The 23,454-nt window shown below is 50.1% G+C and overlaps 1 protein-coding gene, 1 long non-coding RNA gene and 1 pseudogene across 8 annotated transcripts in view; 2 read left to right on the top strand and 1 right to left on the bottom strand.

The window, feature by feature from the left end:
- Positions 1-23,454, bottom strand: part of SCARB1 (scavenger receptor class B member 1) — a 100,174-nt gene that overhangs the window by 72,347 nt on the left and 4,373 nt on the right. For 2 of the 7 annotated variants that reach the window (XM_072802161.1, XM_072802162.1), the window contains exon 1: positions 918-1,221. In XM_072802161.1, coding sequence (XP_072658262.1) covers positions 918-1,197 — 280 coding nt within the window. In that variant the 5' untranslated portion in view covers positions 1,198-1,221. Of the gene's footprint in view, positions 1-917; positions 1,222-13,445; positions 13,658-13,939; positions 14,055-15,785; positions 15,889-19,717; positions 19,880-23,454 lie in introns of those variants that run through there. The other 5 variants (XM_072802166.1, XM_072802168.1, XM_072802164.1 and 2 more) reach the window with 4 other exon arrangements.
- Positions 227-11,351, top strand: LOC140619188 (uncharacterized). Its single transcript, XR_012019113.1, has 3 exons — positions 227-515; positions 6,416-6,521; positions 10,900-11,351. It is a non-coding gene; the product is annotated as an uncharacterized lncRNA (long non-coding RNA).
- Positions 21,550-22,817, top strand: LOC140619187 (transcription and mRNA export factor ENY2 pseudogene; annotated as a pseudogene).

Genomic DNA, 23,454 nt, shown 5'->3' with positions numbered 1-23,454 from the left:
AGACCCGGGATCGAATCCCACGTCGGGCTCCCGGTGCATGGAGCCTGCTTCTCCCTCTGCCTGTGTCTCTGCGCCTCTCTCTCTCTCTCTCTCTCTGTGTGACTATCATAAATAAATAAAAATTTATAAAAAAAAAAAAAATTCAAAGCTCTGAAATGCTGTGATCCTCTGCACTGCCCCTGGCCTTCCTTAACTTCAGCTCATTGAAGCAGGCTGTCCAGACACCCAGGGCAGAGTCTGCTGGTCTGGGGCCAGCTAATTTGTCTCCATGGTTGAAAGGGCAATCGTGCCTAAGGTTGAGATCAGAGGAAAGCCTTCTGCTTATGCAGCCTTGAGCTTGTGCCTGCCTCCGTGTGAATCTAAGGAGAAAGCGGCTTATCGTTTCCAATCTGCATCAGGGAGGCCACGCCGGGGAGCACTGAGCGCCCGGGCTCCGAGAAGGGCTTCCCGTGGGGAGATTCGCCGACTGCAGAGCGCTCTAGCGAGCACCCTCCTGCGGAGGCCCCGGCACCCATGTGAGTTTCACAGGAGCACATGAATGGAGGGCTCACAGGAAACAAGGCAAAGTGCAGCCCCAGTTTTAGTAGGCTCGGCCTCCGGGTGCCGGAGGAAGCGGCGAGGGCAGCACCATATTGTGGCCCCACTCCAGGCCCGTCCTGGGCGCCGGGCTCCTCACGGGGATCAGGCTCCGGTGGTCTCTTCTTCAGGCCTCCCCGACGCCCCTGCGCGCCTCCTGGAGAGGCCGGGTGCCCCCGCCGCCCCCGCCGCGCCCGGCCGCCGCCTGCGTCGGGGAGGGTCCTCGCGGGGCGCTCCGGCCTCCCGGGGCCCCGGGGCGCCGACCCCGCTCGCCCCCCTGGTCGGCGCCCCGCGCTCCAGCCCCCGCCGCCCGCGGGCCGCGGCGGGCGCCCCTCACCCACCTTGAGGACCTGCTGCTTGATGAGCGTGGGCACCACCACGATCATGACGGCGCCCAGCACGGCGCACAGCAGCCCGGTGAAGCCCAGCCCCGCGGCCGCCCAGCGCGCCCGGCTGCGGCTGCCCATGTCTGCGCGCCCCGGCTCCCGTCCGGCGCTCGCGCGGCTCTGCGCCCTGGGGCGACGCGGACCGGGACCCGGGCGAGGCGGGCGGCGGGGCACCACCACGGCCGCGGCGCACGCAGGAGCGGCCCGGCAGGTGGCCGGCGGCTTTATGAGCCATCGCCGCGCCGCCGGACCGCCCCCGGACGCCCTGGGCTCGCGGGTTCGGGCGCGCGCCTGCGGGGGGCGGGGCCGGCGGGGCCGGCGGGGCGGGGCCGGGGCGGGGCCGGGGCGGGGCGCCGATCGGACGGTCCGGGGACACGCCCCGCGGGGGTAGTCTCGGGCCCCACGCCCTCGCTTCCGTTTCCGCGGGAGGCGGCGGGAGAGCCTCGCGTTCCGCGTGCAGGGGTGGCGGCGGCGCTGGGCTCCCCCCTGCCTCCCCGCCTTCTCGCCTCTCCGCCCCCCCTCCTCCGTGTCCCTGCTCCTGCTGCTCCCTTCACCTGCTCCCCTCCCCTGCTGCCCGCCCTCATCCCGCGGCTCCCCGGACCCTCCCGCCCCCCCTTCGCCCCCCCGCCCCTCCTCCTCTCCCACTTCCTCTGTCAGGGCCAGCGTCATTGATCACACTTCGTGGGAGTTTCCCAATTCACCAGAAACACCAGAGCCCCCACCCCCAGCTCTGCAGAGCCCCCACCCCCAGCTCTGCGACCGCGCTCTCCTCCCCCAAGCCCCCAGCCTCACACCCACTCTTGTAGCCTGGCTCTCGCTGAGCGGGCCCTGCAGACTCCCGCCTCGCCTCAGGGCCTGATACACCCCCATCCCCCCCACCCACCCCGCTCGACACTCTGTTCCCCCAGATATCTGCCTGGCTCCTTCCTTCATGACTGCTCTGCCACCTTATCAGAAAGGCCTTCCCCTGCCACCTTGTGTAGAACAAAATAGCGCCAGCTCTCCCAGTCTGCCCCTCACCCTTATCGCTGAGCACCACCTGGCATGTTACACATTCATTTGTTCTTTGCATTCTGACCATCCCCCCCAACTAGAAAGCTGGGGGCAGAGGCTCTGTCTGGGACACTGCCCGCCAGGTAATCCTGGCTCACAATAAGCACTTTAGAATGAACCGATGCAGAGCCTTCCAGATGCTGAGCCCTGTGCTAAGTGCCTTGCACAGAATGGCTCCATTCTACAGAGAAGGAAATCGTACAGAGAGGTTAGGGAACAGACCTCAGTCTCTGCTTTCTAATGAAGAGGGACACAGATGATGAGCAAGTGAGCAAATGAGCAATGGATAATTGCAGACAGCAAGTGCTCCAAGAAAATAAAACAGGTGGGCATGTGCTCCCCTGCAGTCCTCTGCAGCCCCCACCTGGCCTGCCTCCTAGTCCCTGCAGCCTGCCCCCCACTCCACACCTGACAGTTCCTGGAGCCCCAATGGAGGCCAAGCCTCTCATTCTCAAGACAGGACTACTGAAAGGACAAGGGACTGGTCCCAGAGTTACACGGGGTGGGAGGCAGTGTCCTCGGCACCTGGCTAAGGCAGGCCAGTCCCTAATGGCACAGAAGGAGGCCTTCGGAAACTCTCACCCAGCCCTGGAAGAAAGCAACACGGCCTGGCCTGAGTCAGTATTTATTGAGTACCCGCTGCATACCGACCAGAGAGCCTTGCCTGGCACTCTTCCCCTCAGGAGACCTGACCTTGCCCAGGGTGTGTGCAGGAGGGGCCTAACCCCTGACCTGGATCGGGGTGCCAGGGCAGGGCTGTGGTGTCAGAGGGAAATAAGTCTCAGGAAACCGGTGCTTTAGGGTTTCCTGAGGCAGAGTCCCGGGGCAAGCCGCTTGGCTAGCTCTTGGCCTCAGTTTTCTCACTTGTGGGGTGGAGACAATAAGAGCCTTTCTCTAAGGGTTGTTGTGAGGATTAACTGCATCCTTGGAACATCGTGGCAGTGCTTAGATCAGTTTCCCCAACGGGGGAGCACAGCTGAGCCCCGTGTTGTCCCAAGGCCTGCACGACCTGGCTCCTGCCCACCTTTCTACCCCACCTCCCAGACCCTCCACTCGTTCACTGTACTCCCAGCCTCCTGGGCTCTCTTTCTGCTCCTTGAACAGCCCCATCTTTCTCCTGCCACAGGACCTTTCCATTTGCTGTACCTTGTGCCTAGAACACTCTTCCCCCAGACCCTCCCACGGCTCACTCCTCCTCTAGGCTTCAGTTCAAAGTCCACTCCTCAGAGAAGCCTTCACTATTCTGTATCCAAAATGGGAACCCCAACCCACCAGTCACTGCACCAAATCCACCCCATTTTATCTGAACGTGTCTTGTTTATTCTCTTTTGTCTCCCCCGGCTCCTAAGCCAGAAGCTGGTCTGGTTTTGCTAACGGCTGTATCCCCAGCACCTGCGACAATGCCCAGCACATGTTACATACACACTAAAGACTTGAAGTGACCGATTGATTAGCTCACTTAAGGCATTGATCAATCAGGTAGCTTCGAGGAAGAATGAACTTAGTTCGTTGAATTCCCCCAAGGTCTTCAACGGCCATCGGCTATGGGGATTGTCTTATTTCATTGACTTTGCGGTTTTTGAGACTAACCAATGAACTACAACATGGGGTCGGCCCTGGCCGGATGCCTCCCCTTTCCTTGACACCCATCCTCCCTCATAGAGCTCATTCGCCTTGACCAACTCACCCAATGTAACTTTTACTTATTACAAGCTTTTCAAGGTCCCAATGTGCGTGGTGCTTACCCAAGAGAGCCTCAAGGACGTGGCAGGAGTGCCCTCGCGGCAGGCCTGGCCTGTCCCCTGACAAGAGACATGGGTGGAGATGAAAGGCTGCCTGCGACACGTGACCAGCCGTGATCTCACCCAAGGGAGTCACTTCCGATGGGGGGGCGTCACGGGGACGAGGGTGCCACCTAAGAAGCCGGAGAAAGGGCTTCGTCATGCTTCAGAGAGCGAGGCCTTGCGGGGATAAGGAAAGCCGACAAAAACGCAGAAGGAAAGAAGGATGAATCAGAGTAAGATAGTTTCCACGCGGATGCCAGAGGGACCCTGTAAAAACCAAGTCCAGTGACGTTCAGTCTCAGCTCAGACGTCCCCCCCCCCGACCCTCGATCTAAGGACAGATAGTGAGTATTGGCAAAACTGTGGGGACACCAGAACCCTTCGATGCCACCGGTGGGATTGTAGATTTGCGGCCACGGTGGAAAGCATCGTTCAGAAGGCCAAATGCAGACTTAACATAAGACAGCTGGGACACCTGAGTGACTCAGTGGTTAAGCATCTGCCTTTGGCTCAGGGTGTGATCCCGGGGTCCTGAGAGTGAGTCCTGTATTGGGCTTCCCACAGGGAGCCTGCTTCTCCCTCTGCTATGTCTCGCTCTCTCTGCCTCTCATGAACAAATAAATAAAATATTTAAAAAATAATAATAACACGCAGCTGCTCCAGTCTGGGGTACATACATGAGAAATGAGAACCACGTCCACACAAAAATGCACCCAGGATCTTTACAGCCCTAGGTTCAGCAGCTAAAAAGTGGAGGCAGCCACATGTCCCTCAGCTGACCAACAGGCGAATGAAATATGGACTATCACACAATGGAGCATTATTTGGCACCAGAAGGGAAAAAGTACAGATACATACCACAATGTGGATGAACTTTGAAAACATTACCCTGAGGGATGCCTGGGTGGCTCAGTGGTTGAGCATCTGCCTTCGGCTCAGGGCGTGATCCTGGAGACCCGGGATCGAGTTCCGCATCGGGCTCCCCGCAGGGAACCTGCTTCTCCCTCTGCCTGTGTCTCTGCCTCTCTCTGTGTGTCTCAGGGTCATGGGATGGAGCCCTGCATCAGGCTCTGCACTGACTCCCCGCAGGGAGTCTGCTTGAAGATTCTCTCCCTCTGTCCCTCCCTTTTCTCTAAAATAAATAAGTACGTTTTTTAAAAAAGAAAAGATCACATAGTGTATGATTCCATTTATAGGAAACGTCCAGAAAAGGCAAATCCACAAGATCAAAAGCAGATCAGTGGTGGCCTGGCTTGGGGCCGGATGGGGGAGAGATGGGGAGGATCAGGAGCAAAGGTGTACCAGGCTTCTCTTTGGTGTGATGAAAATGTCCCCATTGTGGTTACACGACCCCGTGAATAGGCTAAAATCCAGTGAATTGTAGCCGTTAAATGAGTGCATTATATGCTATATGAACTACCTGTCAGTAAAGTTGCATTGAAAAAAATCACAACTTTCCTACAGCTCCCCCCTTGCTCAGAGTACAAGCCGAAGTCCTCACCACAGCCTCCCCACAGCCCGCCATCATCCCCTTGACCTCGTGTCCCCTCTCCATCCTGTCCCACCTGCTTTACCTCCTGGGTGTTCCTCAAACCTGTCGCCTCACTCCTGCTTCAGGGCCTTTGCACTTACCAGTCCCTTTACTCTTCTCTCAAACACCCCATGGAGCTCCCCCTCCCTCCCTTCAAGTTCTTGCTTAAACGTCATCTCAGGAAGAACTTCCTTCCTATGCACTCTTTTTAAATTACACACCACACCCCACAATACTCCCTATCTCCCTTCCCCGCTTTACTTTTTCTGCATGGTGCTTATCACCTCCAGCACACTACATAATGCATTGGCTCTCCTTCTAGAATGGAAAAGCTCCATAAAGGCAGGAATCTGAAAAAAAAAAAAAAAAGGCAGGAATCTGTCTATTTAGCCCATGACTATGTCCCCAATTCCTAGAACAGTGCCTGGCATACAGTAGGTCCTTAACATGTTTTGATGAACAATGGCTACCAGACTCAGTGGTTAAAAATCTGCCTTTGCAGTCAGGCTGCATTAGCTGGGGTGACCTCTGGCAAGTCGCTTCCACTCTCTGTACTCTAGCCTCCTTCCCTGCACAATAGGATGATTTCATCTGTGCCCACCTCCGGGGGTAGTCCTGGAGATAAGTGAGATACTGCTGATTACATACTTAGCAAGGTGCCAGCATTAGATGGAATCATCACTCTATGCAGGCAGCCACATGCTGTCTGCCCCACCCCAGCCCAGCAAGACTCAGTACTACCCTCGGGGGCACCAAACCAGATGTACTGCATGTAAAGAAATGACTTGATTCAAAAGAGTCGCAGCTGGGAAGTGACAGAGCAGGGACAGAACCGAAGTCACTTGCCTCCAGAGCCTGGACATGAATAATGACGCTCTTTGTTGGGAGAAGGAAACAGTGGAGAATGGGAAAAGAGGAAGTAGTAGAGTAGAGGGAAGGCAGAGATGAGGGAAAGGACAGGAAGAAAAGAAAAAGCCCTTGAGGAAGAGGAGACGGTCGTGTTTGGCCACATCTGCCACCGTGGTTGCTGTTTGGACAAGGACAGAGCCAGAGCTCACATTTGCTTCTTTTTTTCATTCGTCCAGCATTGACTGAGCACCTGCTATGAGTCGGGCACCCTGTGAGGTACCAGGGACCCAGCAGTGAACATGACAAAGCTCCCTGGCCCTTGCAGAGATGACATTCCAGCAGGTAAGCAAGATCAATAAGTGATAAACATAATCCTTGGTAAATTTTATAACATGTCAGCTCTGCACTGTCCAATACACTGGCCACGCGTGGCTCCTGAGCACCGGAGCTCCTCCCAAGGGAGGGGTACTGTGTCATACACGTGCCAGGTCTCAAAGACTTCATATAAAAGAAAGAATATAAAATGTCTCAATATCTTTATATTGATTGCACGTTGAAATGACAACATTCAGATATGTTGCATTAAATAAAATCCACTATTAAAATTAATTCAACTGGATTCTTTTTTACTTTTTTTAAAATGCAAAGGCACCTGGCTGGCTCAGTTGGTAGAGCATGCAACTCTCGTGAGTGCATGAGTGCAGGAATGAGCCACACAGATTTCTAAGGAAGAGCTTCCCAGGCAGAGGGAACAGTCCATGCAAAGACCCTGGGGCAGAAGTGTCCCCGATAAATTTTAATGAAGATGTCAATGTCTCCTCCTGATGCAAATGACTTCTTAGGAGCTGCTTTTCTTCAGTGGGCAAAAATGCCCCTATGGCATGGTAACTATCAGTGGTCTTCAGAGCCCCCAGACATCTCCCTGGAGACTCAGTCTTGCCCCGAGAAAATCTCAGCTTATTGCAGAATCATCTAACACCTTGTGAGCCTCCAGCCACCTTCCTTCTCTAAGAGCTGGCAACCAAACATTACCTTTGCCCCTGGCTCTCAACACTTGAGATATTGCCTCTCTGACAAGGGCTAAGCCTCCAACGCAAAATCACTTCCCAGGACAAAGGTGGAAGTGTGTGGGGAGAACTCAGCCAGCAGCCGTGAGCTAAGAACTCTGCTCCATTTCTGCCCGCTCATAAGAGGATAGAAGCTCCTATTTGGAAGCGCGGTGCCAACTGGAGACATGAGGATGGATCCTGACCAGGATAAGCTTTAAAAGGCTGAGGGAGGGAGGGGGCGCCTGGCTGGCTCAGTAGCTGGAGTATGCGGCTCTTGATCTCAGGGTCTGGAGTTCAAGCCCCACATTAGGTGTGGAGCCTACTGAAAAAATAAAAAAAGAAAGAAAGGAAGAAAGAAAGAAAAGAAAAGAAAAGAAAAGAAGGGAGCCTGGGTGGCTCAGTCCAATAGTCCAAGTCCGATTGGACTTAGCTGAGTCCATCAGTTAAGCATCTGATCTGCCTTGGTCTCTCATGATCTCAGGGTCCTGGGATCGAGCCCTGCGTCAGGCTCCTTACTCAGCAGGGAACCTGCTTCTGCCATGCCCCCTGCTCGTGCTCTCTCATTCTCTCCATCAAATAAATAAATAAAATCTCTTTTTTAATTTTTTTTATTTATTCATAGAGACGGGGCGGGGGGGGGGGGCAGAGAGAGAAGCGGGCTCCATGCAGGGAGCCCGACGTGGGACTCAATCCCTGGTCTCCAGGATCACACCCCAGGCTGCAGGTGGCTCTAAACCGCTGCGCTACAGAGGCTGCCCAAATCTTTTTTTTTTTTTTTAATAAGTAAAATCTTTAAAAAAGAAAAGCTGAGGCACAACATCACAAACCATTAGGGAGATACAAACCAAAGCCAAGGTGAGACAGCACCTCATCCCCATTAGGGTGGCTACTGGAAAAAAAACAAAACAAAACCAATCAAAAAACCCCAGAAAATAACAAATGTTGGAGAAGACATGGAGAAGAAGGAACCCTCGTGCATCGCGTGATTCACAACAGCCAAAAAGTAGAAGCAACTCAGGTGTCCACAGACCAGTGAGCGGACAAAGTGAGCTCCGTCCATATGCTGACATGTGATGCAGCCATGGGAACCCGCGGCCCTGACACCTGCTATCCCGTGGACGAGATCTGAGGACACAGCGCTGAGTGTGAGAGCAGCCGGCCGCGACAGGACACGTTCCCCCACGAGTCCACCTACGAGGCACCCAGAGGAGTCAGGGCTCTAGGGACAGGACCTAGGAGGGGGCGCCAGGGGCTGGGGCCTTGGTGCTCCCTGGGGACAGAGACTCCCGTCGGGGGGATGGATGGTAGGGATGGCTACACAGAAATGTGACTGCACCTGAGGCCACAGACTGCACACTTGAAAAGGATTGATATCCACACAATGATAAAAGTTTGAGCCGTGCAAGAATAGAAGAAGAACCCCCAGGAAGTACAGGATATGTGGTCAGAGCTCTGAGAAATCTCTTAGGAGCCTGGCTGGAAGCTGAGCTATAGTGAAGCAGACCCGAGAGTCGGTCTTTGACCAAGAAATGGAGAGGGAGGTAGCAGATAAAATATGGGTGGGGAGGGCTTGGGGAGGAAAAACAGGTCCAGTGGACCCTCTGGAGAGTTCTCTGCAGCCTCCAGGAGAGGGTATTTCTCCGTATCTCTCCCCCTCCAGGGACTGTGGGCCTCCAAACTGTCAAGTCCCCTCTGGAGGGACCTGTTCCTTCCTGGGCCTGTCCTGGGCTGGAGGGAGAAGTGCTGCCAAGTGTGAGTGGGGCGACCCACTGGCTTCCCTGAGCAGCACTGACTCACACCGGGCCTGTCCCAGAGAGAGGACCCCCCCCCCCCACGCAGAGGGGCGGGAAGGGGACACACATCGCCATCGATGGGGACTTTGTACTTTCCAGACATCCCTGCTGAGCCCTGGGCACCCCCGAGTCCCAAGTATCCCTTCTGAGACCTGCGTGGCCTCTTCTTAAAATGAGAATCGGAGGTGTACCAAGGCTGAGACAGTGAACACAGTCCCCCACAATGCAGTGCCTCTAGGTCATTTAAAAACAATAATAGGGCAGCCCGGATGGTTCAGGGGTTTATCCCCGCCTTCAGCCCGGGGTGTGATCCTGGAGACCTGGGATCAAGTCCCACATCAGGCTCCCTGCATGGAGCCTGCTTCTCCCTCTGCCTGTGTCTCTGCCTCTCTCTGTGTGTGTCTCTCATAAATAAATAAATAAAATCTTTTAAATAAATACATACACACATACATACATACAAACAATAATAAAACCCACTCAAACTCAGTCTGCTTCTTATTATCACCATGCAGCAGTAACTGTAAAAAAAAGAAAAAAAAATCAAGGATGAAACATTCCCCCTGAAAAAATCCTTTATTGATTTAAGTTTTCTAAACCAGGAATTATCAAACTACACTCCACCAGCCAAATCTGGCCACAGCCTGTTTTCACAAATAAAGTTTTATTGGAATACAGCCAAGCACATTCACTACGTGTCATTTATGGCTGCTTGCTTGCTTTCATGGCAGAGTTAAGTAGTTGTGACAGAGACCCTATGGGCCAAAAAGTTTAAAATATTTATATGGCCCATGCAAAAGAATGAAACTAGACCATTCTCTTACACCAGACACAAAGATAAACTCAAAGTGGATGAAAGATCTAAATATGAAACAAGAATCCATCAAAATCCTAGAGGAGAACACAGGCAACACCCTTTTTGTACTTGGCCACAGTAATTTATTGCAAGATACATCCATGAAGGCAAGGGAAACAAAAGCAAAATGAATTACTAGGACTTAATCAGGATAAAAAGCTTCTGCACAGCAAAAAAAAAAAAAACGTCAACAAAACTCAAAGACAACCTACAGAATGGGAGAAGATATTTGCAAATGACGTATCAGATAAAGGGCTAGTTTCCAAGATGTATAAAGAACGTATTAAACTCAACACCCAAGAAACAAACAATCCAATCACGAAATGGGCAAAAGACATGAATAGAAATCTCTCAGAGGAAGACATAGACATGGCCAACATGCACATGAGAAAATGCTCTGCATCACTGGCCATCAGGGAAATACAAATCAAAACCACAATGAGATACCACCTCACACCAGTGAGAATGGGGAAAATTAACAAGGCAGGAAACACCAAATGTTGGAGAGGATGCGGAGAAAAGGGAACCCTCTTACACTGTTGGTGGGAATGTGAACTGGTGCAGCCACTCTGGAAAACTGTGTGGAGGTTCCTCAAAGAGTTAAAAATAGACCTGCCCTATGACCCAGCAGTTGCACTGCTGGGGATTTACCCCAAAGATACAGATGCAGTGAAACACCGGGACACCTGCACCCCGATGTTTATAGCAGCAATGTCCACAATAGCCAAACTGTGGAAGGAGCCTCGGTGTCCATCGACAGATGAATGGAGGGGATCCCTTGGTGGCTCAGTGGTTTACACCTGCCTTGGGCCCAGGACGTGATCCTGGGGTCCCGGGATCGAGTCTCACATCGGGCTCCCTGCATGGAGCCTGCCTCACCCTTTGCCTGCGTCTCTGCCTCTCTCATGAATAAATAAATATAATCTTTTAAAATAATAAAAAATAAATTCATGTGTAATAGACATCAATGGGCCACCTTCTCAAAATTCATTCTCTCCCATTCCCTTCTCTACTGAAAACAGAGGGCCTGCCTTCCTCCAAGCGGCTACGGATGCTCCAAAAGGGGGACCCCTGTGCACCCCTCAGGAAAGTATGCTGATGGTGCTAAGCCAGACTTGGGAACACCATTCACCTCACTCAGATTGGCTTAGGAGCTGGAAACGTGACCAAATTCTGCCAATAAGACAAGGAGGTGGTGTGCTGGAGGACTTCAGGAAAAATGGTCTCAAAGGGGCTGGAGAAGAAGATGCTTTCTGCACCTTTTCTGCTGGATGACATCCCATCTGGGTGAGATGCCTAGGTAGGAGGCAGCCATCTTGCATCCTATATGCAGAAAATGCCAGAGAAAGAGGATGGGAAGGCCCTGGGTCCTCTGTGATGGCCATCCTTGGGCACTGAAGCTGAGAACTCCAGAGCTGCCCCATTGCAGGACTTACCCCTATATGGAAATATAAATGTCTTCATTGTTAAACTGTTTGAGTTTGTGCTTTCTAGTACTTTCAGCCAAAAGCATCTCAATGGATACAGATATGAAACCCTCTGGCCAGCAGCCAGCAGCCACAATCAACAGCTTTATTGATTGATTCATTCTGTGAATGTTTACTGAATGTCTTCTATGTGTCAGGACAGTAGTTCTGGGCACTGGAGATCATGAGAGAGGTCCATTCTCTCCTAGACGTGCATTCTGGTGGGTGGAGGCAGACACAAAAACAAGCCCATAAATAAGCAAATAAAACAATTTCAGATAATGCAAAATGCTGAGAAAGAAACAAAAAAGAGCGGTTTGATAGAGAGAGTGAGGGTAGGGCTTCTCTGAGAAGATGGTATTTGAGCAAAGAATTGAATGAAGACGAGCCAACCATGTGGAGACCCAGGGAAAGGATTCCAGGCAGAGGGCACAGTAAGTACAAAGGCCCTACGGTGAGCACAAATTTTGTGTGTTCAAGGAACTGAAATGCGGAATGTGAGGGTGGCATGGTTATGGCAGCTTTCGGGGAAGTATCTGAAGTGCACAAAAGGCTCATAGTCCAAATTTCACTCCTCCCTCCTCCCCACTTTCCCTCTCTTCTTCCCTCCCTTTCTCTCTCTCTCTCTCTCTCTCTCTCTCTCTCTCTCTCTCTCTCGGCTTTTGTTCCAAGGTCCAAAGTGTAAGAGCAATGGTTTATTGAAATCTGGGCTGAGTTTTCAGGCTCCTCTTTTTAACTCAATAGAACCACTTAACCTCTCCCCATGTGTGGGCCTGACACCACACTGGCTTTTGAAAGGAAAGCCAAGTTTTTGTGCTGCAGCCTAACTGCACAGCTCATTTGCTGCAGGTCCCATCTGTTTCACTGCCTGTCCTGCCCAGAAAACCGCAGTTCCCGTTGTGGACTCCTCCTTGGCAATACCCACTGCCCTCCCTGGGGCTCAACGAGGCACGGGCACACGCTCCACAGTATCAGGGCAGGCAGAGGCCACTGCACGGCTGGCAGGAACATGCCAATGTCAGTACAAAGAATCCTCTAGGAGACAGAAAGGCCCTTGCCTGTCTTAAAAATTCACTCAGATCTAGACAGCAACGTCGCCTGTTTCTTTCCAGAGGGGGAATTATTCCTGGCCACCAGACTGAGGCATCTGTTGCAGGTGGCTGGAACCTAGGTAGAAGCAGCATCTAAAAATATTATCTGGCAAGCGACGGATGCTGACGCCACTCTGGACACAGCTGCCAACCAACAGCCAAAACGGCTTTTGGCCAGAGACAGGGTAGGGCCAAGGGGACCACTGGACACTTGCAGGGCCGTTGGGTTAACTGTGTTTATCGAGCATTTCCATGGGCAAGGGAGAAATGGGGGTATATCAGCCAGGTTCCAGATCCCTAGGGACAAAGATATTACTCTCACACCACTGAGTCTAAACTGGCACCTAAGAGAAATGCTCTCAGGGAAAGGAATCCGCTTTGGTGAGTCGCAGAGTGGCCCTTTTTCAAAGCAAACAGGATCAAGTTACTTCCTGTCTAAATCCTGCACTGGCTTCCCATTGCACAGGCATAAAGTTCACACCCCTCCCTGGGGCCCACAAGGCCCCAGGCCACCTCCCCACCCCTCTTCTACCCACCCTTCACTCCCTGAGCTGCACCACCCTCGCCTCTGTGGATCTTCCCATGTGTTCAGCTTATGCCCACCACAGGACCTTGGCATGTGCTGTGCTCACTGCTTTAAACTGGTCTCCACTGCAGTTCTCTGGAGGTCCAACTCCAATGTCACCTCCTCAGAGAGGCCTCCCCTGGCCATTGTATCTAGAGAAACACGCCTTATCACATCACCTTGTTTTATTTCCATGACACCCTGATAATGTCCAGTCTGATCATTACTATCTATCGCCTCCACTGGTATAAAAGCAGTACAAGGGCAAAGACCTTGCCTTTTCTCACAGCAGGCCCCAGCATCGAGGGGGCATAATGGCTAGTGGAATGAATGAATGAATGAATGAATGAATGAATGAATGAATAGGGGGCCTGACCCCATTAGGGGGAGGCAGGGAACACTTTCTGAGTTGTCATCTGATGGACCAGGAGGAACTGGGCTGTTACCCTCAAGTCTGGCTGGCCAGAAGAATCCTGAGGTCTATACGGCATGCCAAGCTTGGGCCCCCGCCTTGGAGATCCTCTGGCCTGGGGTCCAGCATGGGGCTTGCTCTTGTTTCTGGCTCCCAATGGGATCCGCGTGTGCAGCGAGGGCGGAGAGCCACGCATCCCAGGCTGTGGCTTTCCACACGTTCCCAGGAGCAGAGGTACCCGGTTACCTGGGAATGTGACAGAAATGCAAATTCTTGGTTCGTGGCCCAGACCTGCTGAATCAGGCGAGGTCTAGGGATCTGTGTTTTCACATGCCTTCCAGAGCAATCTGATGTTCACTCAAGATAGGCCATGGGAAGAGGGAGAAGGAACTTTCAGAGGGCCAAATGTTTTGACCCACGTTTGCCCGGCAGGGAGGGACTCCCACGCTGACCTCTTCTCCAGCTGCCTCTGTCTGAGACAGGCCCCAGGCTGTGTCCCATTCTGCTCTTTCCTTGGGGCAGCCTCACCTGATTTCGCACTTTGTGTGGGTTCTCATGTTGCCACCTGGACTGGAGTTAGTGCAATCGGCTGGCTCCGTGGGAGAAAGGACTTCTCTTCATGCTCCTCTGTCCCAGTCCGGCCCTGCTGGCAAGGGAGAAAGGTTGTCAGGGTGGAAAGTGTTTATTTCAGCAACAGGCTTGCCGGCCCTGAGATAGGGGAACCCAGTTCCTGAAACACAATCCTCAGAAAGCTTCCCGAGAGGACCTGGACACCTGCACCACCTGAGCACACCGTGAGATTTGTCTTGCGGGTAACAGCCTCACCGGGGAGGTCTTCCTCCTGCTTCCAGTCCTGTCCCCATCGACTCTGCACTCTTGTTCTGACATTTCTTGAATTCTTTCATTTCTTTCCATCTGTAGTGGTTTCAGAATCATGTCCCCCTAAAAAGACATGTTCAAGTCCCAGCTGGGGACTCCAGGTGTAACCTTACTTGGGAATCAGGTCTTTGCAGGTGTGATTGTGCTCAGGTGAGGTCAACTGTGCTAGGGTGGGCCCCAAGTCCATGACAAATGTCCTCGTAAGAAGAGAGGACGTACAGATGGATGCAGCCACATGCAGAGAGAGGCAGAGACAGGAGTGATGTGTCGGCAAGCCAAGGACACAGGTGCCACCAGAAGCTGGAAGGGCGAGGGGGCTCCTTCCAGATGGGCTGCCAGGGGAGCACTGCCCTGCCCACACCTGGCCTCCACAGCTGAGGGAAAAGAATTTCTGTTGGAAAACATCATGTCTAGCTGGGTGGCGATATGCCCCCCGAAACTCCAAGGTCTCCAAAGCTAAAAGGGAAGGGGTACATGGTAACAAGGTGAAGGGGAGGGCAACTCAAACTCTCCCGCACTATCCCCACCAGTCTTCCCCACCGGCTGCTATCCTACCAGTTTTGTTTCCTTCCTATCTCCATTTCACATCCCTTATAGTTTCTGAAAAATAAAGAACTGAAATCAGAGTTTTACCCCTCTCCGAGCTGATGACAGGAACTGAGTTCTTACTTAAGCAAAACAAAACACGAACTTTTATCTTCCTGCAGAACAGCAATGACTCAGATACTGTTGGGAGGTGACACTTCCTCCCCTAAGGAGCACCTTTCGGGGGACGCCTGGGTGGCTCAGTCGGTTCAGTGTCTGACTTGGGCTCAGGTCATATCTCACCTCGTGGGGCCCTGAGTCCAGCTCCCCACTCAGGCGAGAAGTCTGCTTCTCCCTCTCCCTCTGCCCCTCACCCCACTCATCCCCCTTCTCTCTCAAATAAATAAACAAAATCTTTTTAAAAAAGAAAAAAGATGGGCAGCCCCAGTGGCTCAGCGGTTTAGCACCACCTTCAGCCCAGGGCCTGATCCTGGAGACTGGGAATCAAGTCCCACGTCAGGCTCCCTACATGGAGCCTGCTTCTCCTTCTGCCTGTGTCTCTGCCTCTCTCTCTCTCTCTCTCTGTCTCATGAATAAATAAATAAAATCTTAAAAAAAAAAAGAAATCATCTTTCAAGTCAAGATGATACAAGCTCTATCAACCCTTTGAAGAAAGGTCGGTGGGGGAGAGGCGGTGGGAGAAGTGCCCCAGAAAGCGAGAGGGCTGGAAGATCCTTCCAAATCACCCACTGCCACTCCCTTGGGCCTCAAATGGGGATCATGAGGTCCCCAGGGCCCTGTCATAGCCACAATTCACTTTGCAGTTCATTTTGTATAAAGACAAACTGCACAATTTCTATGGAAACTGTACATCTCAAAGCCTCAAAGAAAATCTTTGGAAAGCCTAAGAAGAACCTAGTAATAGAAGTTGCCTCTGAGAGGGGGGCAGTCAAAGCAAAGCAAGACTTACCTTCTGCCAAAATCCTTTTATACTTGTGTGGCTTGGAAACATATCTGTGGGGCAGCCCGGGTAGCTCAGTGGTTTAGCGCCGCCTTCAGCCCGGGGTGTGATCCTGGAAACCAGGAATCCAGTCCCATGTCAGGCTTCCTGCAGGGAGCCTGCTTCTCCCTCTGCCTGTGTCTCTGCCTCTCTCTGTCTCTGTGTCTCTCATGAATAAATAAATAAAATATATATATTTTTAAAGATTTATGCTTCAAAGGACACAGTCCACTTTAAAAAAAAAAAAAAAAAGAAAAGGCAACTTACAGAATGGAAGAAAATATTTGTAAGGCAGATATCCGATAAGGGCTTAATATCTACAACTCAACAATGACAAAATCAAATAACCCAATAAAAAAAATGAGCAAAGGGCTTGAATAGAAATTTCTCCAAATATGATATACAAATGGCCAGTAAACATATGAGAAAATTCTCAACATCACTAATTATCAGTGAAATGCAAATCAGTGAGATATCCTCACACCCATTAGGATGGCTACTACCCAAAAAACAAACAATGACAAGAATGAGAAGGATGTGGAGACATTGGAAACACCCGGGCTGCCCCAGGAGACCTGAGCACAGCAATGTGTATATATTTCACACCACTGACCTACACACTTAATAAATGGTTAAGATGGTACATTTTATGTTATGTGTTTTTTTTTTTTATCACATTAAAAAAAAGGCAAAACCCCAAACAAAAAGGTGGACGTCAGTTCTCTTCCCCTTGCACGCAGGCTGCTGTCTTGCTGCTGCCTGCCCTCCCAGGGGAGAGCTGCCTCAACCAGCACCCTGCCCACACTCCAGCCCAAGGGAAGATAGGGAAGAGAAGGTGGGGGGCAACCAGGCTCCTAATAATGTGACCTTGAAGTTGCACCTTCTAGTTCTACTTGCTTCTAACGCACATGATGCGGCCAACGTAGCAGAGGGGATGGTGCGTCTGCCTGGCTCTTGCCAGCATCGCTCTTGGAACACAGACCACGTGATGATGCTCTGCCCTGCGAGGGAGGAAGCTTCTGGATTTCCGGAACCATTTCATTTCTGACCCAAGCACCTGATAGAGTTGTGCAGAACTGCGCTGTCAAGCCCCGTCACCCCCAGAGCCGGGGCGACATAATCCTCACACGTGGTTTTCCGCCACTAAGTCTGGAATGGTTTATTAAAGCACCAGTAAGTAACTAAACAACACTGTTGAATTCTTTTAATCGTGTGCGTATGCATTAGGTATGCTTTTAATACCTAATAATACAATTAAGAGATCATCTTTTAGAAATATAATTTAAAAGATAATTAAAGCCTAACTGCTGGGCAGCCCAGGTGGCCCAGCGGTTTAGCGCCGCCTTCAGCCCTGGGCGTGATCCTGGGGACCCGGAATCGAGTCCCACGTCGGGCTCCCTGCATGGAGCCTGCCTCTCCCTCTGCCTGTGTCTCTGCCTCTCTCTCTCTCTCTCTGTGTGTGTCTCTCATGAATAAATAAATAAAATCTTAAAAAAAAAATAAAGCCTAACTGCTGCTGTTAAAGTCTAAAGGCTTGGGATGCCTGGGTAGCCCATCAGTTGAGCATCTGCCTTCAGCTTGGTCCTGATCCCAGGTCGGGGTATTGACTCCCACATCTGGCTCCCTGTGAGGAGCCTGCTTCTCTGTCTTTCTATGTCTCTGCCTCTCTCTGTGTCTCTCATGAATAAATAAATAAATAAATAAATAAATATTTAAAAATAAAGTCTAAAGGTTTGCACAAAAGCTAAAAAAATTCTAGATCAGTTTTTCCCCCACAAAAGTATCCCAAGGAAGTACTTTCACATTTTTTTTCCTGATTGTGGAATCTCCTAAAAGTCTAGAGAATAATAACATGAACACCATGTCCCCAGCATCCAGCTCTAACAAATATTGATATCATGACTTATTCTTTCTGCTTGTTTTTTGAAAAGACTTAAAAATATTTTAATTGTGATAAGAAAAAAACAACATAAAATTTACCATCTTGCCTGTCTTTAAGTATGCAGTTCAGCGATGGTGAGTACATTTAAGCCGTGATACACAGGTCTCCAGAACTTCTGCATCTTGCAAAAGTAAACCTCTGTCCCATAAACAACATCCATCTAGCTTCCTCCCCATCACAGCTCCTGGCAACCACCATTCTACTTTCTGTTTCAACGAATTTGGCTACGTTAGATACTTTGTGTAACTGGAATCATACAGTATCTGGCTTTTGGGGAGACTTTTTTTTTTATTGAGGTGAAAGAACAGTAACTTTTACTGTGAACAGTTCAGTGGCACTGAGTCCATCCACGATGCCATGCAACTGCCATCTCTGTCCAGTTCCAAACCATTTTCATCACCCCAAAATAAAACCCCAAACCCATTGTTACTGCCTGTTCCACCTCCTTCCCCAGCCCCTGGAAACCATCAATCTAATTCCCATCTCTCGGAATCCCTGAGTGGCGCAGCGGTTTGGCGCCTGCCTTTGGCCCAGGGCGCGATCCTGGAGACCCGGGATTGAATCCCACGTTGGGCTCCCGGTGCATGGAGCCTGCTTATGTCTCTGCCTCTCTCTCTCTGTGTGTGACTATCATAAATAAATAAAAATAAAAATAAATAATTCCCATCTCTCTAGATTTGCTGATTCTGGACATTTCATATAAATGGGGTCATGCAACATGTGCCCTTTATGCCTCTGCTTGGGTTTTTTTTTTTTTTGGTCTTCTTTTTTAAGATTTTATTTATTTATTCATGAGACACAGAGAGAGAGGCAGAGACTCAGGCAGAGGGAGAAGCAGGCTCCATGCAGGGAGCCCGATGTGTGACTCGATCCCAGGACCCCGGGATCATGACCTGAGCCAAAGGCAGATACTCAACCACTGAGCCACCCAGGTGCCCCACCTCTGCTTGTTTTTAAGAAATGGTGTATTGGGGCACCTGGATGGCTCAGTTGGTAGAGCATGTGACTCTTGATCTTGGGGTAGTGAGTTCAAGCCCCACATTGGGTGTAGAGATTACTTAATAATCAGATCTGTAGGGACACCTGGTTGGCTCAGAGGTTGAGCATCTGCTTTTGGCTCAGGGTGTGATCCCAGAGTCCTGGGATCAAGTCCTATATCGGGCTCCCTGCAGGGAGCCTGCTTCTCCCTCTGCCTGTGTCTCTGCTTCTCTCTCTGTTTGTCTCTCATGAATAAATAAATAAAATCTTTTAAAAATAACAATAATCAGATCTTTAAAAGGCAAAAAACAAAACAAAACAAAACAAAAAACCAACCACAGCGGTGGGGCAGACAGTAAACAAACACCTATAAGGAAATAGCAAAACATGTTCAGTAAAGAAATAAAACAGGGTGGTGGGGTCAGGAGTGACCAGATGGCCATTTTAGGTTGGGAGGCCAGAGGAGGCTTCTCTGACAGTTAACCTATACCTGGAATCACAAATGGAGCCAGCCACTCAAAGACAGGGAGAAGCATTCCCAGCAGAGGAACAGGGTGTGCCATCCTTGGGAGGTTTGAACTAATTTGATGTGTTCAATAACACAGCAATTTGATAGATATAGTGAAGAAACAAAATCAAGGCCACATATAAGAGATGAGTGGGTGGGAGAAGCCCTAGCAGTCTGTCTGAAGAAATGACATGGACATCAGACCTGAAAGATTTGTGGGAGGAAGGTGGGAAGTGAGGTCGGAAGGACCAGCAGGGACAGATCTTACAGAACCTTATAAGCCGCACAAGGAAGCTGAACTTTATTTTTGTGCACCCTGGGAGGAAGCCAGCATAAGGAAGCCAGGAATCAGGTGTACATTTTATTTTATTTTTTTTCAGGTGTACATTTTAAAAGAATCCTTGGCTGCTTGGTGGAGAGTGAGCGGTTTCAGAAATAACCTGAAATTATTTTAATATTGAGAAGTTTGCTCACCTGAGATTGAAAATAAAAGTGGGGAAAGTCTGGTGGTTATCAACTTCAACACAGAGTCGCCATCCAACCCAGCAGTGCCACTCCTAGACGTATGTTCATGAGGATTGAAAGCAGATGCTCAGACGGAGGCTTACACAGGCATGTTCATCATGGCACTATTCACTAGAGCAAAATCACACATCACATAAAATTCACCATTTTAGTGGCGCCTGGGTGGCTCAGTCAGGTAAGCGTCTGCCTTCAGCTCAGGTCAGGATCTCAGGGTCCTGGGATGGAGCCCCACATCGGAATTTCTGCTCAGCAGTGGAGGGGGGTCGGTTTATCCCTCTTCCCTCTGCCCGTACCCAACCCTTCACCCCGATCTCTCACTCTCTCTCAAATAAATAAATAAAATCTTAAAAAAAAAAAAACAACCTCACCATTTTAAACCATTGGAGAAACAACTCAAATGTCCATCAACATATGCATGGATACATAGAATGCGGTCCATCCACACGATGGAATATGATTCAGGCATAAAAAGAACGAAGCACGACACACACAGTGACGTGCTGGACGAACCTGGAAGACACGATGCTGAGTGAGAGAAGCCAGACGCAGAAGGCCTGGCAGTGTGTAACTCCATGTGCAGGAACCGTCTAGAACAGGTAGGTCCCCAGAAATGGGAAAGTACAGATTGGCGTTGGCAGGAGCTGGGGGAGGGACTGTAGGGGTGACCATGTAGCTGGTACGAAGTTTCCTTTTGGAGTGATGAAATGTTCTGGAACTAGGTAGGGGTGACAGTTGCACAATGACGCCAGTGTACGGAACGTGGCTGAATTGTGCGCTCTAAAATGGTTAAAACGGTGCGTTTTAATGTGAATGTCACCACAGTGTGAAGAAGGGTAAGATGCCACCCTGGTAAAAGATGCTAAGGATGGGGAGGCTGTGCATGCCTGGGGGGCAAGGCATATTTGGGAACTCCCTGTATCCTTCCCTCGGTTTTGTTTTGTTTTGTTTTTTTTAATTTATTTATGATAGTTACAGAGAGAGAGAGAGAGGCAGAGACACAGGCAGAGGGAGAAGCAGGCTCCATGCACCGGGAGCCCGATGTGGGATTCGATCCTGGGTCTCCAGGATCGCGCCCTGGGCCAAAGGCAGGCGCCAAACCGCTGCGCCACCCAGGGATCCCCCTTCCCTCGGTTTTGCTGCAAACCTGAAATGGCTCTAAAAAATAAGGTCCATGTTGGGCAGCCCCAGTGGCCCAGCGGTTTGGTGCCGCCTTGGGCCTGGAGTGTGATCCTGGAGACCCAGGATCGAGTCTCAAGTTGGGCTCCCTGCATGGAGCCTGCTTCTCTCCCTCTCCCTCTGCCTGTGTCTCTGCCTCTCTCTCTCTCTGTGTCTGTCACGAATAAATAAATAAAATATTTTTTTAAAAATAAAGTCTATATGCAAAAAATATTTTTTAAAGAGGACCAAGAGGGAATGCCAGGAGGGAGGGAGAGAGGTAAGAGAAGCGGGAGGGAGACGGTCCTTGCTCAGGCCTTTCTGGAGTGTCCAGGACCAGTGTCCTGGTCGCGCCCCCTTGTGGCTGCTGAAGCTGTTGGGAATGGGGGCGGGGGGACTTTAGGAGCCCAGACAGTCCTGCGCCCAGCAAACACGTAGTAGGAAAGCTTTGGGTGGTGGCCTCTGTGCGGGGGTTGCGCCCACCTGACCTCTGCCCGCACCTGATGCGCAAGCGCGCCCTGGAAAGCTGTATGCTGATCTTCCAGGCAATATTTAAAAATCTTCCCAAATGAGAGCCTATGCTCTCTGACTCTTCTGTTTCTCCACCTATTTCCTTTTCCTTTTAACCACTTGAACCATTTGGAAGTGTCCGGTTCACAGCATGAAACACATTCACGTTGGTGTGCAGCTACCACCACCATTATCTTCTTCAGAACTTTTCTCATCCTCCCGAACTGAGACTCTGTCCCATGAAACACTAACTCCCCATCCTCCTCCCCCAGCCCTGGCACTTGCCACTCCACTTCCTGACTCTATGGATCTGAGTCCTCTGGGGAACTCATGTAAGTGAAATCTTACAGGAGCTATCTTTTGTAACCAACACATTTCACCAAGCGTAATGTCCTCCACATTCATCCATGTCGTAGCAGGTGTCAGAGTCTCTTTCCCCTTCGTGGCTATATCATATTCCACTGTATGGATAGGTGACATTTTGTTCATCTGTTTGTCCATTGATGGACATGTGGGTTGTTTCTGCTTATTGAATCATGCAAATATAAACATGCATGTACATAATGATTTTTATTTTTTTAAGGTTTTATTTATGTATTCATAAGAGACACAGGCAGAGGGAGAAGCAGGCTCCTTGTGGGGAGCCTGATGTGGAACTCGATCCCAGGACCCTGGGATCATGACCTGAGCCAAAGGCAGATGTTCAACCACTGAGCCACCCAGTCGTCCTGTACATAATTATTTTTAAATGTCACACAGTTTCACTAAGTTGATGATCCTATGTAGCTGTGACTACATAAATCTTGGATCCCAAGAGCTGATCAGTCAACTCCCTGAGGATGAGAACCAGGTGACAATCCTTAACGTGTTCAGGTAAATGAACAGGCTGTACCTGCTAACTAAGTCTCCAATGAGAAACAACACACATTAAAAAAAAAAAAAAAGTGACAGCCAGAGCTACTGAGGGTCTAGGTCCGGGCAGCCGAAGAGTGTGGTTAGCAAGATGAACAAAGATGTGCAGATGAGAGCAGTGATTAACCAAAAGTTGATAGAAACTGGAGAAAGAGAATGCCTCAAAGAGTTGCTGAGAGCTAAATTAATTGAATGTGGCTGGAAGGACCAGTTGAAGGCACACTGTAAAGAGGTAATTAAAGAAAAAGGACTAGAACACGTTACTGTTGATGACTTGGTGGCTGAAATCACACCAAAAGGCAGAGCCCTGGTATCTGACAGTGTAAAGAAGGAGCTCCTACAAAGAATAAGAACATTCCTTGCTCAGCCTGCCAGCCTTTAAGATTGAATTAGGTTGTGTTGTTTTCTGGTTTTATTTCTGAAAGTAAAACTTGCCATAAATTAGGAATCAATTTCCCAAAATAAAATCCTTTTTTGTATTATGGTATACAGTTTTTAGTAATGATGTATACATTATATTGAATTTTTCCCTAAATATGTTATTTTATTTTTTTAATTTTTATTTATTCATGATAGTCACACGGAGAAAGAGAGAGAGGCAGAGACACAGGCAGAGGGAGAAGCAGGCTCCAAGCACCAGGAGCCCGATGTGGGATTCGATCCCGGGTCTCCAGGATTGCGCCCTGGGCCAAAGGCAGGCGCCAAACCAATGCGCCACCCAGGGATCCCTAAATATGTTATTTTAATAAATATCTCATGAATGAGAAAAAAAAAAAAAGTGACAGCCAGGGCAGCCCGGCTGCACCAGCGGTGTCAGCGGTTTAGCACCACCTTCAGCCCAGGGTGTCATCCTGGAGACCCATGATGAGTCCCACGTCAGGTTCCCTGCATGGAGCCTGCTTCTCCCTCTGCCTATGTCTCTGCCTCGCTCTCTCTGTGTGTTTCTCATAAATAAATAAATAAAATCTTTTTAAAAATTTTAAAAATTAAAAAATAAATAAATAAAAAGTGACAGCCAGGCACCTTTACAGTTTGTCATAGCTTTGGGCATCCCAAATCCAATTTTGCCTCCTCCCTCCCTACCCACCATAGCTAATAATTAGCACACA

The sequence above is a fragment of the Canis lupus genome, chromosome 27, assembly GCF_048164855.1.
Source record: "Canis lupus baileyi chromosome 27, mCanLup2.hap1, whole genome shotgun sequence".
Lineage (NCBI taxonomy): Eukaryota > Metazoa > Chordata > Mammalia > Carnivora > Canidae > Canis > Canis lupus.
The sequence above is the reverse complement of the archived record's forward strand: the minus strand, read 5'-3'. Positions and strand labels throughout refer to the sequence as shown.